Genomic DNA, 16,984 nt, shown 5'->3' on the forward strand with positions numbered 1-16,984 from the left:
GCACGAGTACCCCCAGCACCTTGCTCATCCCAAGATTCCTAAATTTCTCCATTGATTTTGTAGGAACATCAAGAACCCCACAAACACACTTCTCAAGGCATGGATTAAAGTGCCAAGACTTTCAGCAGGTCCCCCTGCCACAGCCCTTGCCCCCTCCCTCCAAAATTTTCTGGTAAAATATAAAGGTAAAATGTAGCAGCAAGGATGCAGCAACCTCCTTCCCTTGGACAGCAAAGTTTTGACACGTGCTTAGGTATTAACTTACCCTAAGCAAGCCATTTTCACTTACTTATTAAAATTCAATTCCCTTACTGCCATATCTTCAGAAAAGATCTTAATGTGAAAACAGCATGGAAGTCCAAACCCAGTGTACTTCATTGTTTTTTAAAATTATCTTTTTCATTAGGTTTTCTTTTTTTTAATCATGCTGTTATAAATCTGGGTTATCTCCAGTTCACTGCTGAAATGTATTATGAACTTACACTTTTTCCTTAGCTAATCATGAAGCATAGGCAAGACTTCGCAGGTTCAAGAAGTTCTGAAGAGAATCTCAGTAAGTTTATTACACACACACATTCCAGGTAATAAAATTAATTATAAACACTTGCATATACATTTTATGCAGTTCAGGACAAAAATATATGGAGAGATTGGAAAACAACTGGAATCAGTAAACGCACCTTTTGAATTGGGCTGTATCCTCTACTTTTTTATTTTTCCCTGGAATAAAAGTGTATGATAAATAAAATTCTATGCTGCTGGTTACCACTCAGATGTTCACTATTTCTTACATTGGTAATGCAGCATCTTTAGCAGTGCAGTCAAGAACATATTTGTTGGGTGAGCTGCATTTGGGTTACGCCCTGTTTTATGTTACAAAGCCCCAGTAGTGCAAAGCAGACATGCCAGCTTATCTAGACAGTGGAGGAGAACCCTCCTGCATAGGATAACCACCAGTCTCCCTGGAAAAGTGATTCTCAGACAGGTGATAAGAAGATACAAGAGTGTGGTCTGCAGAATAACTTGCATCACCTGTACCAGAAGTGCTTCTCTGTGCAGATTGTTCTGTCTGCCTCCTGAGGACACCCAGTGATAACCTGTGAGTGCCACAGCAGTGCCCTCAGGGACTGTCTAGCCTGGATGTGACAAAAACCAGCACCAATTTTGGTCAAACAGCCAGTGCCAAAGTTTGCATTATTTAGATTTGCACAGCACCGTTGAAGCAAAGGAAGAGCCTGTGGTGCAGGAGGAGGCAGAATTTGGTGCCAGGTCTCTGTAAATGGCAAAAACAAACCATGAAGTGATTCAGTACAGACAAACCTCTTCAGCAAAATATTTCCTGTGTGTTGCTGTCATCAGCAGGAGAGGAGAAAAGACAGTCCTCTCCTAGAGAGTGTGGGGAGTGGGAGATGGGGCAGCTGATATCATTGGAGAGCTCAGCACCTCACTGCCCACATTCCACTGAGGGTGAACATCCTCCTCTGTGTCACACACAGCACTGCAACAGCAACCACTTAGCCAAGCAGCAGACTGAGACACATCCTCCATCCATCATCTCCATGACTGCAGCTTACAGAGACAGGAAAAGAGATTAAAAAGGAAAAGGACAATGCAGTCTGAAAAGGAACCACGTGGCAGTGTCATCACCTCATCCACCAAGGCTGCTCCTTGCATTGCTTTCATTTGGAGGCAGGAAGCACAATTCTTTTCTCCAGTGCTAGTTCAGCAGCCCCTCAGGATCCTACTCCTGGCCTGCAAGAGAGATCTTTCCCAAGGCTAGGTGACATGGTCTGGCATCCTCTACTACTCAGCATGCCAAAACCAGTCCCCTTCCATATCCCAAGGAGGTATTACAGGATAGCACAGGAGATTTGAAGAAGAGCCCTCAGCAAACTGAGTAGTGCTTTGCTGAATCACAGAAAAACCGTGGATCTGAAGCCCTCTCCTGTAATGCTCACAGAAATGCTTTTCTGAATGAACCTCACTTCTAAAAATCACATTCACACAGGGGAAGAATGATGCAGAAAGGAGTGATTCAGGCACAAAGGTGGCTGTGCAGTTTGTTCTGGTCTTTTTTTGGTATTTTTGGTGACAGAAGCCATAACTTCAAGTAAACACCTAAACATGCATGGTATAATGCAATATAAAACTAATGCTTGTTATCTCTTGTGCAAACCTATGTCAATGCAGGCTAACAAGTGCACAGGGTGCCTAATTAAAAATACCAGTAGTATTTAGTCCTTATATCAATTGTTAGTACAGGAGAACAGTAGTAATGCCTAGGCACTTAAAAGTTGACAGAGAATTCAAGAGTGCTTCCTCATGCTTCCTGAAAAATATATCATCCAGTTTATAGTGGTATCAAATGCTTATTTCTAGGACTTAGAAACACCATAATAAAAGGCAGAGGATGTGATCTGCATGCAGGTTAGCTTTTCTGTGAGCTATCTGCGTGGCAAGAATATTTGCAAACTTCATTAATATAAATAAGGGGAGAGAGGGAAGAGAGAGTTTACCCCAGAAGAAAACAGTATCACATCAGAATCAGTCTGTGCTGATTAAGCCTAGGAAAAAAATGAGCAAGACAATGACCAAGGAAAGGGTTTTGCAGGTATTCCCACTGCTTCTCACTGGGGTTAATTATCTGGGTGTAGAAAATGCAGGGCAAGATAGAAAGGCAAGGGTAAACTTGCTTCCCAGGCCTTGCCACCTTTGATACCCCCAGCTGCTGAGGGGGTATCAGCAGAGAACGTGGGGATGCAGCCCTTTGTGCCAGGACCTGCAGGCTGTCCTGGCCACCCCTAGGACTCCAGCCCTTTGTGCCAGGACCTGCAGGCTGCCCTGGCCACCCCTAGGACTCCAGCAGAGTGTGCCACCTGCAGACCTGCGTCCCCTGCGACTCCCTCATCTCCTGCCAGTGGCTCTGCTCCTCCTCCCCGCTGCTGCTCTGGCCCATGGAGATCCAGCCCACCATCTCCTTGCGCTTCATGCTGCGCCTGTTGTAGATGGAGATGAGCAGGGTGACATCAGAGAGCTGGAAGAGGGCCACCTGGAAGATGAAGGTCTCCTTGTAGACGGGGTTGGGCTGGCCCCGGCGCACGGAGGTCTTGCAGCGAGACATCTCCTGACCCACGGAGTTGCGCAGGCAGAGCTTCCCATAGGTATCTAAGGCAAAAAAAAAAAAGAGGAAGTGAGGTGTTTGGTGCTGGTGACAGTCCCAGCAGTCAAAAAATCACCCCCAAAACCATCCAGGTAGAGCAGTTAATCTGCAGTGAGTAACAGATGGGGGCTGGATGGCGCTCCGTGGTGAAATCCATGGGATGAGAAGCAGAAGATGAAAGCACCTCTTGGATATTCTCATACTCAGCTGGGGAGAAAAGAAAACTGATGCACGTTTCAGCCCCACTCTCTTGGAAGGAACAGGGTATCAGGTATCCAGTCCGAGCAAATCTAAGACTAACCAAAACTGTGAGCATGTCTAAGGATTCTCCACTTCAAATGGTGTCTCCACCTTCCTTTCCTCTCCATCACAATCAAGCTTCATTGGGGCTGTCTTACCCAGGCTTCCCTTGGCTACCCTTGCCTCTCCACCACTCTCTATGATCTATTGTTTGAGATACCAAAAAAAAAAGGGTCCTGATAAAGAGGGGGGAAAACCCTGCATAAACAGTGAAATTATTTGATCTCCCACAATAATTTCATCTTTTTCCCAAATTCTCATATTACTTTTTTGGTAAACTCAAGGTCAATTTTATCTACAATTTAAGTCCACACAAGGAGTCCATACAAGGAGTAAACATGCTTAGCAAATGTAAGGAAAGGGGATGGTCCAATTTAGTGTTCCTGTAAATCTGCTCTTTAAATTCCTGCTGCCTCCTGTATTAATCAGTTCTGCTGTGCTACGTGGTGGCTCATACTGTGGTGTCAGAGCTCCCAGTGCTCCACAGACCCAGCTCAGTGTAAGTTTTCACCTTGCTCAGCACGTGACAGTGACAGATTGCTTGGCTAGACAAGTCCTCTGCTAACCCCTTCGTAATCTGTGCCTGGGTTCCTGCAAGTGAGTATTATTTCAGAGTGTGCCGAAGATAGGAAATAAATAACAAGCCTCCACCTCTTGTCTGCAGCATTTCTATCCTCTTCTGTTCCCGTTTGATGTGCTATTTTACGCACTTATCTACTGAGCAACACAAGGTGTGAAATTACACTTCAGGTGTGAAAACACTTCCACGTCTCCAAAGCAGGGCTTCCCGCTCCTCTCAAACTGTTCCACTGAAAAAGCTGTCAGGAGGCTGACAACCAGGGAGCAAATTGTGAGCCTGCACAGCTGTACAGCTATCGAGTTACTGCGGGGAAAGTTCAGCCCAGCCATTAGCTGGGGGTGCCAGCTTGGCTCCCAACATAACACTGGGGTGAAGAGGATCTTGCCAGTAGAGACCTACTTGTCACACAGAAAGGCAAAGATTGGATTCAATTTTCTGATTGAATTTGGGTAGGGAAAAAATCTCCACTTTATTGAAAGGTGGACTAATTTCCACCTTAATAGTCAGTGTTAAGGGACTGAAATCTCTGACAACTTCAGACCCATCAGGAACAGGAAGCCCAAGAGAGCATCCCCTGTTCAGCTTGACTCAATGTGGAACCAGACACAATTCCTACAGTATTTGTAGGGATGTCACTGTGCTTAGCACTGACAAACCACAATGTGCACTGGAGCATTCCTCATGTGTAAGGCCTGGCTGCTGGTCTAGACTGTGGGGAACTCCCTGGAAATAAAGATAAGTAGGGGTTTTGTGGATTTTTTTAAAAATACATTCATCCCTTTCTTTTATTATTTTTATTTTTCTGAGAAGGGGATTTCAAAATATTACAAAAATTCCGCTGGGCTGATTTTTAAATACGAACAAGCAGGTAATTAGTACAATTCTCTGTTTGAATTTCAAAATTTTTCTTTCTTTTCACAACCAACCCAACATTACCTTCCTATGCTGTTTTAGAGAAAGACCCCACATATATGCCTGCATCTCTTTTTCTAAGAAGTTAGGGAGAGGACTGAGGTCTAGATTTTAACCTTAGTATGCCTTGCTGTCATCCTTCCTCCTGACTTTCACCAGTACTAGCAGCTCAGGTGGGATTCATCACACCTAAGTGCAGGCACCTTCATCTGAACAGTGCCCAAAGGAGTCAACCAATTCATAATCAAAAAAGCAGATGCCATAAGTCAGCAGTGATCTGGCAGACAGTGATACCATTACAGATGATTTAGGTGCTAACACTTAAGCAAGTGCCACAGCTAAAACACCCCACAGGATAATGTTTCAGCATGTCCCAGTCAATTTTGCAGGCAATGAATGGATGAGTGTCTTACAGCCATAAACTCCAAGATGCCACATCCCTGACTGAGGCCTCAACGTTTGAAAGTGAGGGATAACACAGCTGGCTTTGGGGAAAGATGAGTAGTACTCCACCAATGAGGTAAATCAGAAAAGTTGGCTTTTTCTTAAATACACCTCAGATTTCTGCATAATTCTGCACCACGACCCTGTCTGTTCCATACCGAGGTGGGTGGGGATTCTGCATGTATCATCTGGGTCAGGCTGGAAGGAGACTGCTCCCAAGGCAGAGCTAATACCAGGAGCCCTATTCACCCCCAAGAAAACACAGGCACAAAACCAATGCGAGTGACAACTAAATCAGGCTGCTAATTCCCCTCAAGTTTATTCCACTGGGTGTATTTTACCAGCCAAAAGAATCAAGCTTGCCTGAACAGAAATAAGAGAGTAGGTGTGGATCATATATTTAGCATCTGAAATTTGCTTTGCAGAGATGGTACATACAAGGCTGAGCTGTTATTCTGCTTCACTAGCTAAATTTTAAGATTGTAGTTTTCCCTTCCTACACTGTGCTTTTTGCAGCATCTTTTTAGGTACCTCATCAGAAAACACAGCTTTTCTTGTTGTCCTGTCTGGTCCTCTGGGATGGAAAACTCTCCCCTCCTGTTGACTTTGCCAAAGAAAATCCATCCCCAGTTACACAGTGAAATTAGTGGAGCTACGGCAAGGATGAACTGGAGGATTTACTGAGGAATGTATGTGTAAGAGCATCTATTCATTATGAAGGCAAACATTTTCCATCTAATTACATGCTCAGGTTCAGTAATGGCCTCATTACCGTGGTGTCTCTGCACTCTGTGCTCTTCAGAGTGTTTACTTTTGTGCCACCCCCATCAAGCACAAAAGGAAAAAAGATTAGGGCTGACATTCTTTAAAATGTCTAAGTGCTCACCTTCTGTTGAGGCACCCATCTCACTGACATGAGGAAGAGTGAGACCTCTTAATAACTGGGAGTGTCTGAGACTGCAGTTACACAAAAGTCTGTGAAGGTTCAAGAACAAATTCTAATTTTGCCAAGACCAATTTTAGCACCGCATCTACCAGGCTCTGCTTTCCCACAGGTTTTGGAACAGAAGTTCTCACCGCAGAGCATTTTTACTCTGAACTCATCTTGCCTCTCTGGTATGAGTGGACTGCACAATGTTCACGTATACATAAAATATCAACATCTCAGCATTTAATACCAGAGCGAAAAGCACTAAATCAAGGAACGCTCTAAGAAGCCAGACATGTTTTGGGCTAGTGCTGCATCTTCTTACTCCAGAGGGTTGGGCAAACCTCTCCTCATGCAGACTGCTCTGTCTCCATCAGCTATCAAACACCTCTGGAGAGCTCATCTGCAAAGGCAATCAGTTTTTCCAGGATTCTTCTAATGACCCATTTCTGTCATGATTCTTCGGAGGGAACTAACTGGTAATGACAACTCAGGGGAATAATCAACAGTAATTTATGCGTTCCTGGTTTTGGAGCAAGGGCCATAGCGTGCATTCAGCTTTCACTTGCACTAAGCACCCCCATGATGAATAAAGCTGACCCGTGAGCAAGAGCACTGCAAACACAAAAGCATCCAACTCCCTGCTTGAATTTATATTTAGAAAGGAAGTAAACAACCAAAGACTCCTGACCCCTCACGTCCGTGGACCGCAGGGTACCGCGCAGCGCCGCGCGGACTTTCCCGCCCGCGCTCCAGGCAGGCGAGCTCATTTCCAAAAGCAGGATAACCATGTCAGCATGCTGCAATCCAGACTAATAACAGCCACAGCAGAAGAAAGCCTTGGGCCTGGAGCTTAATTTCCCCCAGCTGGCAAGCCCATGCTCCCAGCCTACATAATAAACGGCAGCACGGCGTGGCGAAGCAGCCCCAGAGCTCGACTCTGTGCTGCTGTGAACAGGCAGCTCAACGTGAGGTCTCAGTTTGAGGCCCAGAAAACCATTAGTCCTGGCTTTGCCTCCCCTTTCAACCAGCAGTGGGGCAGAACATTGAAAATCCACACTCTGAACTGGGCTCACCGCAGCTGGGTCAGTAAAATAGCGGGGAGAGGAATTAGACCCAAGCTTTTGATCCCAACCACACATGGTGAAAGTCTGGATTAAAGCAGTTTATGGCCTACTGTATAAATCATACAAGAGCTGGGAGCTGCCTACTACATTGCTGAGAAGCCAACTTTCCTTTCCCTGTTCCACCAAGGCTCTTCTCAGGTTCCCTCTCCAGGGCTGGGAGCTCTCTCCCAAGGGAGAGGCTGGGATCTGGCAACCTTCCCAAAGTGAGTCATCAGAGAAGAGACCAGCAGCGCCTTTAATTCAAAATGCAGAGAAGAATGCACCGTTTGGCCTGAGGGGAGGGAATTGCTGGCATCAGTGACATGCAAGAGGGGCAGCAGATGAGGGCTCCCTGGAGGCAACTGCACAGGTCTCTCAGGAAGGAAAGCTGGTTCCAGAGAACCTCGGTTCTTCAGTGATCCTCCTCTGCTGCCTCAACACCCCATGTCCACTCCATTTCCCAGCACCAGCCCTCTCCTGGGACACGTGTCAGGCTGCAGAGCCAGTTCACCTCCTGCCTGCACTCCCAGCCCTGAGGAGGTGCAGCCTCAGTTCGGGCTGACACAGCTAAAGCAGAGCACAGACCCCTCTCCAGATGCCCGGCGTAACTCTCCTCTAAGAAGGGCATTTCTACTCTTTTCCACATTAGTGCATTGCTGCTGCCTCAGAGAGGGGGTTGGAACTTTACCAGAGAAAGCAGGGATGCACAGCCGAGCCGATCAGGAAGCAGCAGGATGCAGGGATGCTTAAGCCCGGCTTTTGTCACCTCCAGCAGCAGAGCCCACGGGCACGGCTTGATTACACAGCCTGTGATCAGAGCTCCTGCTAACGCTGCTGCTCGGTAGTGCCCCTGCAGATTCGTACTAAACATTCAGCTCCAGCTGAAATCTGGACTTAGGATTGTTCCACTCTGGTAGAAATGGCTTTTTTTTCCTTCTGTTTGTTTTGGGAGGGGAAGAATTTTCTTGTTCACTGTAATGGGAGTGGGAGAGCATCAGCATCTGTCCCCTTCAAATGCAGTCCTTTGATTCAGAAAGATCTTCATTTCTATACCCAGCAACTGTTTCATGGACTATGCTTTTCTCAGACCCTTTAGAAACCTAAAGCTACTGAAAACATTACTGGATAACCACGCACTATCCCTGGATGTCTAACTCTTATGGAATACCCCCCGCAAAAACTCTCACAGTTGCTCCTTGAAAGTCCATTTTTCATTTGTTTTGACTGTGACACTTGTTCTCCTGAGCCTACTCAGTCCCAGCTCTCACAGGTGATGGAAAGAGCTGTGCCCAGCCAGCCCATCCACCCTACAGTGCCCAGTGCCACACATAGCAGTAAATCCATAAAAATACAGCGTAGGCTGGTCCTCTCACAAATATCCCCGAATCTCCAGCGATTTGTGACTCAGGAGCTTCCTCATTTAGAGGCTTTGTATTTAACAACCCTCCGTGGAGCTTTCTCTGTGAGTTTCTGGTGTGCTGCACAGAGCTGAAGCAGGCTCCCAGCATCCCTGACGTTCTGTGGTGAGGAATGTGACAGCGTAGGTGAGGAGCTGTCTGCTCTTCAGAACCTGCTCCCTCCTCGCTTCCTTTAACCATCCTCTGGTTTTGCATCAGAACACAGCGGATGACTCTTGTCAATTCGCTTTCTCAATGACTCTTAGAGACCTCTGTGAATCCTCCCCCATCTCCCTTTGTTGGAGCATCCATCGTAGGAGGCACAGTCTATTCAGCTTCAGCTCGCTGGGAGCCGTTCCCATTCCCCTGATTGTCTCCAATGCTCCTCACCACAACTTTTCAGTTCTGCCATGTTCTGTTTGAACAGAGGAAGACAGAACTGTGCACGGTGCTCATTGCACCACTGAATGTGTATTTACAATCAAATACCAATTTTCCTTTTTGTCCACCTTAAATTTGGGGTTTTTTTTTCCACTACTATTGGTGACCCCTGAGTTGACATTTTCCTGCAGCTATTTACCATAAGCCTAATATTTCACTCCCGAGTGGCTCTGAATCCATCCCAACCACATTTGAATTCCATCTGCATCCCCATGCAAGACCTTACACCCATCCACACTTCCTCTTCCACCTCACTGCCCAGCTGCTCATTACTGAGACATCCTCCTGGGGCTCCTTGCATCTGGCCCCATCCTTTCCACCCAGAGCAAAGCTTCCTCAGCTGTTCTTATTACAAGCTTATTCCAGCTATATTCATGGATGGGCAACACGAAGGTGCAGAGGGAGAGGTGGTTTTCTACAATCTTACTGTCACTGACTGGCAAGCACTCAGCAGCAAGGAGCTTCCCAGCACATCTACTGCTCTGACATCCAAGGTCTGGAGGACTGAATCATCCCAGCTTGCCCTGGCACAGATCCCCCTTCTATCACTGATGACATGGGAACATGGATCACAAAGCTTTAGGAGCTCAAGCCAGTTCCCTGTTCAGAGCAAGATATGCAGGTGAAAAGGTTAGTTTCTTTCATTCAGCTTCCTGGCCTACTTTGAAGTAATTAAAAGAATTATCCAGTGCCTTTGTTCTCCAGGAATGTAACAGGGATTAAGCTGATAAAATAAAATTTAAAAAAAATAATAAAAATAATAAAAAATTAAAAATAAAATAAAATAAAATAAAATAAAATAAAATAAAATAAAATAAAATAAAATAAAATAAAATAAAATAAAATAAAATAAAATAAAATAAAATAAAATAAAATAAAATAAAATAAAATAAATCCACTAATAGCTTTCAAGCCCTCTGATCCCAGACTGAATAGGTTCCTAATTTAAAGATCCTAATTTTCCTATGGGAGCATTTCCTGTTGGCATTGTTACCTGTGGCTCAGGTAGATGTTTGTTTTCAGACTTGTTTTGAAGTCTTTACTTCAAGAATTTCTCCTATTCCCCACAGAAATCCTGATAGCTTATTCTCTCCCCTCCTGTCTTTTCCAGCATAAGTGCTATTGTATTTGTTTAATGGGGTTAATATGCTGCTGGTATAATAATGATCATGCAAGGATGCAATTATTATGTGTGATTAATTCTGCAGCTGCTGAAAAGCTTGGAGGACTTTTCTTAGGCAAGGGAATAATTTCAAAATAGTTCTTCTCACATTGCATTGCACACAGACATAAACCCCAAAAGAAATGCAGAAAGGAACAGGAGGAAGGCTGGATTAGAGGAGACAGAGCTGCACCCAGCAGAGCAGCTGATGAAGGTTGAGCATCACATGGGCAGACACATTTCTGTGCTTTGTGTTTATGCACTGACTAGCTCAAATGATTCCTGGTCCATCACTGTGATCCCAAGGTATTACTTCCATGCCCATAGTATGTAACTGGGTATAAATTTTTAAATACATTTCTGCCAGTGGTGCAAGCTTCTCTTGTTACTTTTTTTTTTAGTAATAAACACCCTTTAAACCAACACACTGCAATTTGTTCTAAGATACAAGACCACAGACCAAAATATGAACTGCTACAAAATACTAGCACAGGTTAATGATTTTTACAAGAGGCAAGGAGAATGTGGGGCACAGCACACAAGCCATTAGCACTAAAATACCAACAGTGTCCACATCTGATAAAACTGTAGATGCTTTTCTGCACGAGGCTTTTTGGCACACCCAGATAATTTACAGTCCGATGCTGGAGCCATACTCTTGAGTGCTCTTAAGTGCTCTGAGTGATAATGGATCTATTTGTGAGATCAGGGATTGTAAGCTTAGGCCTGTAACTCAGCATGTACCCCAGACCAGTACCTGGACACTTATCCTTGACCAAACTATTCTTAAATCCCCCATATGTGACCTGAAGAGAAGACACTGTCTGCTTGAAGTTTCTGTAAGCTGCCCAGCTGTTTTCTAACCCATTTATTACCCACGTAAGCACCCATGACTTTGACATTTACCTGACTCAGTTTAAAGGTTTAAGTGAAGGAGAAAATGTGCCCAGGAAACCCTGAGACTTGCACCATCTCCCTTTTCTCCTCTACAAGACCATCTGTTTCAGCCTCTGCAGTCTTTAGCACCTAAAATCAATGCCAATGCCCCAGTCCAGTTCCTTCCTCTGCACACAGTGAAATTCCTGGGCAAGGATGCCAGGAAGGCAGCACACACAGTGTGGGTCTACAGGTGGCAGAGGAGAGGGTCAAGGTGGGCAAAGAGCACAGCTGGAGACTTTGCTGTTGTGCAAAACTCCTTTGCCATTCCTAAAAGTGACAGGATGTGTCCTGTGCTGGGTCTGTGCATCCAGGGCTGGGAATGGAGAGGAATCCTGCCCCTTGGCTTCTCTCAGTCTTACCATAAATGGCTGCCCTGAATAGCAGTTTAGGCTGGGTTTTTTAAGTGTTCCACAGTGCTATTATATCCCAAATTTCCATGACACTTTAAAGAGATCACTCCCTCTGAGCCTGGAACAACAGAACCTCAAATAGGACCTATTTAAGAAAACACAAGGGCTCTTTGCTGGCCCTCCAGAAAGGGGCTCAGCAGTTTTAGCTTTCACCTTGTGAAGGATTTATTTAGCACAGCACCTCTGCAGAGCCCGAGGGGTTATCCCTGAAATGCTGCTCCAGCACCCAGACAAGGGCTGCTTTCCTCCCTCCTTTTTAATTTCTTTCCGTTTCTGCTTCATTGAGTTTTCTTTTTCACACCACACCACTGGGGGTTTTACAGGCACACAAGAACAATTCAGAAGGCAGGAGCAGCAATGTGACTTGGAATAAAAGAAGCAGATTTTGATGGGTTCAGAGTTGGCCTATAAAAATTTATGGATTTCTGTGTTTCACCTAAAAGTTGATCTAGCACTGAGAGACATTGGTCTGACACTTGTCTGTATTTTCTGGATACAGAAAGGATGAAATTTCATTTATGGGTAAAAGAAGTGGGCATTACGGATGCCTGAAAATCAATTTGCACCTATGTTGGGACTACTTTAATTTCATTTCTGAGAGTAAAACTTTAGAATGCATCTACTCTGCAGCATATATAAACAGGAGAGCTTTCCTGCTGGGGCAAGGTTGCCTTAGTCTACCTTTGTTTTAAATTATTAAAAAAGATCTCAACTTAAAACCTTTTATTAAAAGATGTACTTGCAAACAGGAACATGCCTTTAAGTAACCCACGTGGAGAGCTCTGTTGTCACAGCTAATAAAAGACAGTGAGGGCTGCAGAGGCTGGGGTCAGGTTTTTTACTGTTGCACAGACTTTCCCTTAATTCTCAAGGGCCTGACTGATGACACACATTATTCTACTTAAGTATAGTTCAGTGGAAAACCTGAGTTTTCACAGCCATCTACTGAAATATTTCATAAATATTTTGCTAGATCTGAACCAAAGAGCAGAGCATCTTGCAAAAGCAATTTCAGTGTTTTGCAGCTTGAGATACTCTGTCAAATCCAGAGAAGGCAAGGAACTGTCCAAGGTTCACCTGCTCTGACAAGCAGGCACACATCACAGAGAGCAAACACACAAAAACAAAAAGGTGGTGTTTCACAGGGCCATCCACTGCTGGATTCAGACAGGAGGCAAAAGGACAGCAGGAGATGAATAAGCACTGCTGCTCAAGCCCTGAATGAGGCAACCCAGCAGCAAACAGGAGACTCTGGCTGTGGCTCCATCTCTGTCATAGGCATGACCAGCACCACCCTCCTCAAGGACTTACTGCAGCTCAGGCACCAACTAAATCTATTTTAAGGCAATTTCCATTTTTTCCTTTAGGACTGGAGGAAGGGAGCTCAGCTGTTGCAACAACTTTTAGATCTTTCTGCAGAAGATTTCCCTATGCAGCAGTGGAGAATTCACAGCAGCAGGGTCCCCAAAGGCCCCAGGGCACCAGGTCACCCAGCAGCACAGCAAGGGGAATAAACCAAGTGTAGCCCTGGGAAACCCTTAATGGCACCAGGCAGGGCCTCTGTGGGTCACATGGCAACATTTAAACACTTGGAAAGTGCTGCTTGCATTTTTTTATGGATCTGCTGAGAATTATGGTGTGATTTGGGTAACACAGCACTTTTGCCACAATCAGATATTGTAAAGGTATGAGCAATAAAGCAGACATTCAGATTTTACTGCCCCATCAGCTGAGCCTTCATATGATTCCCTCCAACTGTCCTGTAATATTTATCAGCGCATGGATCTGAAATAATACTTAATTTTCAATCAGGTACTCTGCAAGCAAACCCAGTTCTGGTTGAATACCTTGAGGAAGAAAATAAAAAAAGCAAATTTGGGCTCCACAGCCCTATTTAATAGCAGTGACAGTACTTACCAGGTGGCCTATTAATTGCCAGGTTTCGGAAATGACTGCCTTTGATCATCTCCACTGACAGCCTCCCTGTAGTGGCGTTGTATGACAGCCCCACGAGCAGCTCTGGCACCCCTCCATGCGACAGGGACTGTGTTGAGGAAGCGCTATCACTGTGAGAGATTGCTGACAGACTCAGCTGAGAATCTGCTCTCTGCAGGGAAAGAGCACCGAGAGAATCATCAGGGCATTCACCACTCCTCCCTCCTCCCCCCTTAATTTGTATCTCGTGGCCTTGTTTAGTAAGATCTCTGCTAAGAAATTACAATAACTGGGAATTAATTATGCTGGGGCACCAGAAGGATCAGAGCGTCACTTTTACAAAAAACACATCTCTGAACTTCCTCTTTAAAGATGAGGAACTCTGAGTAAAGCGTTATCACGAGTGTAAATCAAAGCCTCTGAGATAAGCAAACATCCTACTACACTCATACTCTGTACATCTCCTTGATAATGGCTTTTGGATGGGATACACTTTTCAGTTTGGCAGGTTTTGGCCATGTACTGTGCATTTTCTTACTTTCTTTCCTTGCTACCACAACGTTTTCACTATTCTCCACTTCACCTGGAGTAGGATGTTTTATTCATTTCACATGCACAGCCTCTCTCCAAGCTTTTTGTAGACAATGAGTCATGACAGAGCTCATCTACACAAATTGATTGGCATAGCCAGAGCTGGGTACAACTGTGATGTGCATGGAAAATGAAGAAGCAGCACAGCCAGTTCCTCTTCACATGACCCACCTCTCCACTTCCATCTGTCATGTAGAGGAACATTACTAAGCATCTCTGGCAAGATGGAAACTGCACAGTGGAGATCTACAAGCTGTTATCTAGGGCCAAATGAGGTAGTTTTTGCACTGGCAATACCAACATAATGGTGCACAAGAACCAGTGCCGTTATTGAAATTAAGACTAATTATGCCTTGGTGGTTCCCAGACCAACCTGCTGTATCTGAATGGCCAGGCATGTGGTGACTTGTGGTAGAGCCACATGATTTTGTGTAAGCTTGCTAGCTGAGCTGTTAATAAAACACAGCTTTGCACAGGGAAGGAATGCCCTGTGCTTCCCCTTACTGATAACTTTTTAACTGAGAGCAGGTCAGATCCACCAGTCACACACTGACAGCCTCGAATGAAGGACTTCAGGAACGTCATATTCACCAAAAACCAAACAATTGTAAGGGCTCCTTCACCAAACTCACACTCAGGTTGCTCCTTGGCTCCAAGAGCAGTGTCACCTTCACCTCCCCTTGCTGGCTGACGCCGCCCAGGTGGAAGAGCTGCTCCCCCATCATCTTCTCCCCAAGCACCTTGTGCACGGCGTAGAGGCGGAAGCGCACGGCGTGGCTGCTCAGCTCCTGTGCTTCCAGCCTGCTGAAGGTGATTTTGTCCTGGAAGATGGGGACGGGTCCCCTCTGCACGCTGGTCTTACCCCTCTGCCTCTTGCCCGGCATCAGGACGGCGTGCACCTGCCAGGTGTTCACACCACTGCGGTCCTTGTCCGGGATGTCCCTGGCCTCCAGGACAGTGGCTATCAGCTTTTGGCTCGAGGGTTTGTAGGTGAAGGTGACATCCAGGTCACCACACTTGCAGATGGGCTCGTGGGCGCCCTGGTGAGCTGGCACACTGTTCACTTGGTTGTGGTCCTGTGGAGAGAAGGAAGAAGTAAAACTTCCACAGGAGTTCAGCTGCCTCTGTGATTCCAACTCTGTTTAAAATGGAATTGTTCTCCTTACTTGTGCCTGCAAGCAGAGGCAGTTGCTGTGTGAAATATGGATCCCACTGTTTCTGGAAAGGCCAATGATAGTTAATTGCCTGGTTTTGTGTAATAGTCCCCGTACGCTCTAGTAAGCAACAGCACTTGTTGAAATATTTCCAACAAAAAGTTTCATCAATATTCAAGTGTTTTGCAGGAGATGGTTAATTTGGAAAATATTCTACATAGAGAAAAAATAAACAAAGGGGTTTTTACATTTCATTCATGTCAATATTGAGGCAGTAGCAAAACAATTTGACCTACTTAACCTGTTACTTTGAACATACCCTGGAACTGTTTTTCAAGGTGGATTTTTTACATTATTAAAATGGAACAATTCGGCCAAATCTATTATCTTTTTTGACATTTTGTTCTGCTAGAAATTAAAGAAAAAAAAACAGGCACTGTGTTCAATTTGAAGAGGAAATCACCATGTCAAAATTTCTTGTAGAATGGAAATTCCATTTCTAGATGCTAACCCATAATTCAATACTTTTCCTACAGCTAAAGCAATGATAATGGGGAAAAGCAGTCTGATTAAATACATATTGATTCTTTATACCCTTCTTAAATCTCCCAAGAGAAGCATCTGTTCCTTCTGTTCAGTTTGGGTACTAATACATTCAGAATAAAAATTCAAAATAAACAATCACAACATGTGCAGACCAATTCACACACAATCTTTTACCTACTTTTAAAACAAAAACCATCTTGATAAAACAAGATAAATCCATGGATTGCTCACCTTACCTTTTTCTGAGTGGGTGTGTGGGTTTCTGTTCAACAGTGCTTTTTTATCTTAGAGCTAGAATGTGCTTCATATGATAAAGGGGTTGCTATAGTGATCAATGATTTGTATTTAAACATGAGTATACACTGTACTAGGGAAAGATTTTCAGTTAATAGCCAGAAGGTGAATTAAGGCCTGTCACCAGCATCTGAGTCACCCTCCTCCTCAAACATTTATCTTCTTTTCACATTTCAAGTAACACTTCTTTCCAACACAGGAATCTTTTTGTTCAGAGAACAGATGATGGGCCACGGGACGTCTGGTGCTAAGTCCCTTCAGAAGTGTCTGGGGTGGTGTGTCTCAAACAGGGCCTCGGATAAACATGAAAATTTTTGTTTACTTCCTGTCAATCTACTTTTGAAGTGCTCGGATTCATCTGCTATGACATGCAAAGCTCCAGATTTTCACATTTTCAGAGGTGTTTAAGACTTGTGCACATGAACACAAAAGTCCAAGTGTGCAGATTAGAGACCTGCTGTTGTACGTCTTGCAGAAGTAATGTCAAAGGGAGAACAACACACAAAACGACTTGCTCAGCTACAGAAACACCTTTCTGTGTGAACAGCAGGCTACTAAAAACAAAAATGCAAGGCAGGCCAGGTTGCCTGGAGAGAGTAAAATGTTAAGTGCTCCTGTGTAGCAGTCAAGTTATTTCTGCCTGGTTCATGAAATAATATTCAATAAATGATGGGATTGTGTTTGA

The 16,984-nt window shown here is 44.7% G+C and overlaps 1 protein-coding gene across 1 annotated transcript in view; it reads right to left on the bottom strand.

Moving 5' to 3' along the window:
* Window positions 1–453: 453 nt before the first annotated feature.
* The window catches only part of SYT16 (synaptotagmin 16), a 62,909-nt gene continuing 46,378 nt past the window's right edge, over window positions 454–16,984 (bottom strand). Inside the window, exons 5-7 of the mRNA XM_063399555.1 lie at window positions 14,938–15,381; window positions 13,697–13,886; window positions 454–3,165 (exon numbers count right to left, since the gene is read on the bottom strand). Coding sequence (XP_063255625.1) covers window positions 2,852–3,165; window positions 13,697–13,886; window positions 14,938–15,381 — 948 coding nt within the window. The 3' untranslated portion in view covers window positions 454–2,851. The remainder of the gene's footprint in view (window positions 3,166–13,696; window positions 13,887–14,937; window positions 15,382–16,984) is intronic.

Source organism: Prinia subflava, chromosome 5, assembly GCF_021018805.1.
Source record: "Prinia subflava isolate CZ2003 ecotype Zambia chromosome 5, Cam_Psub_1.2, whole genome shotgun sequence".
NCBI lineage: Eukaryota > Metazoa > Chordata > Aves > Passeriformes > Cisticolidae > Prinia > Prinia subflava.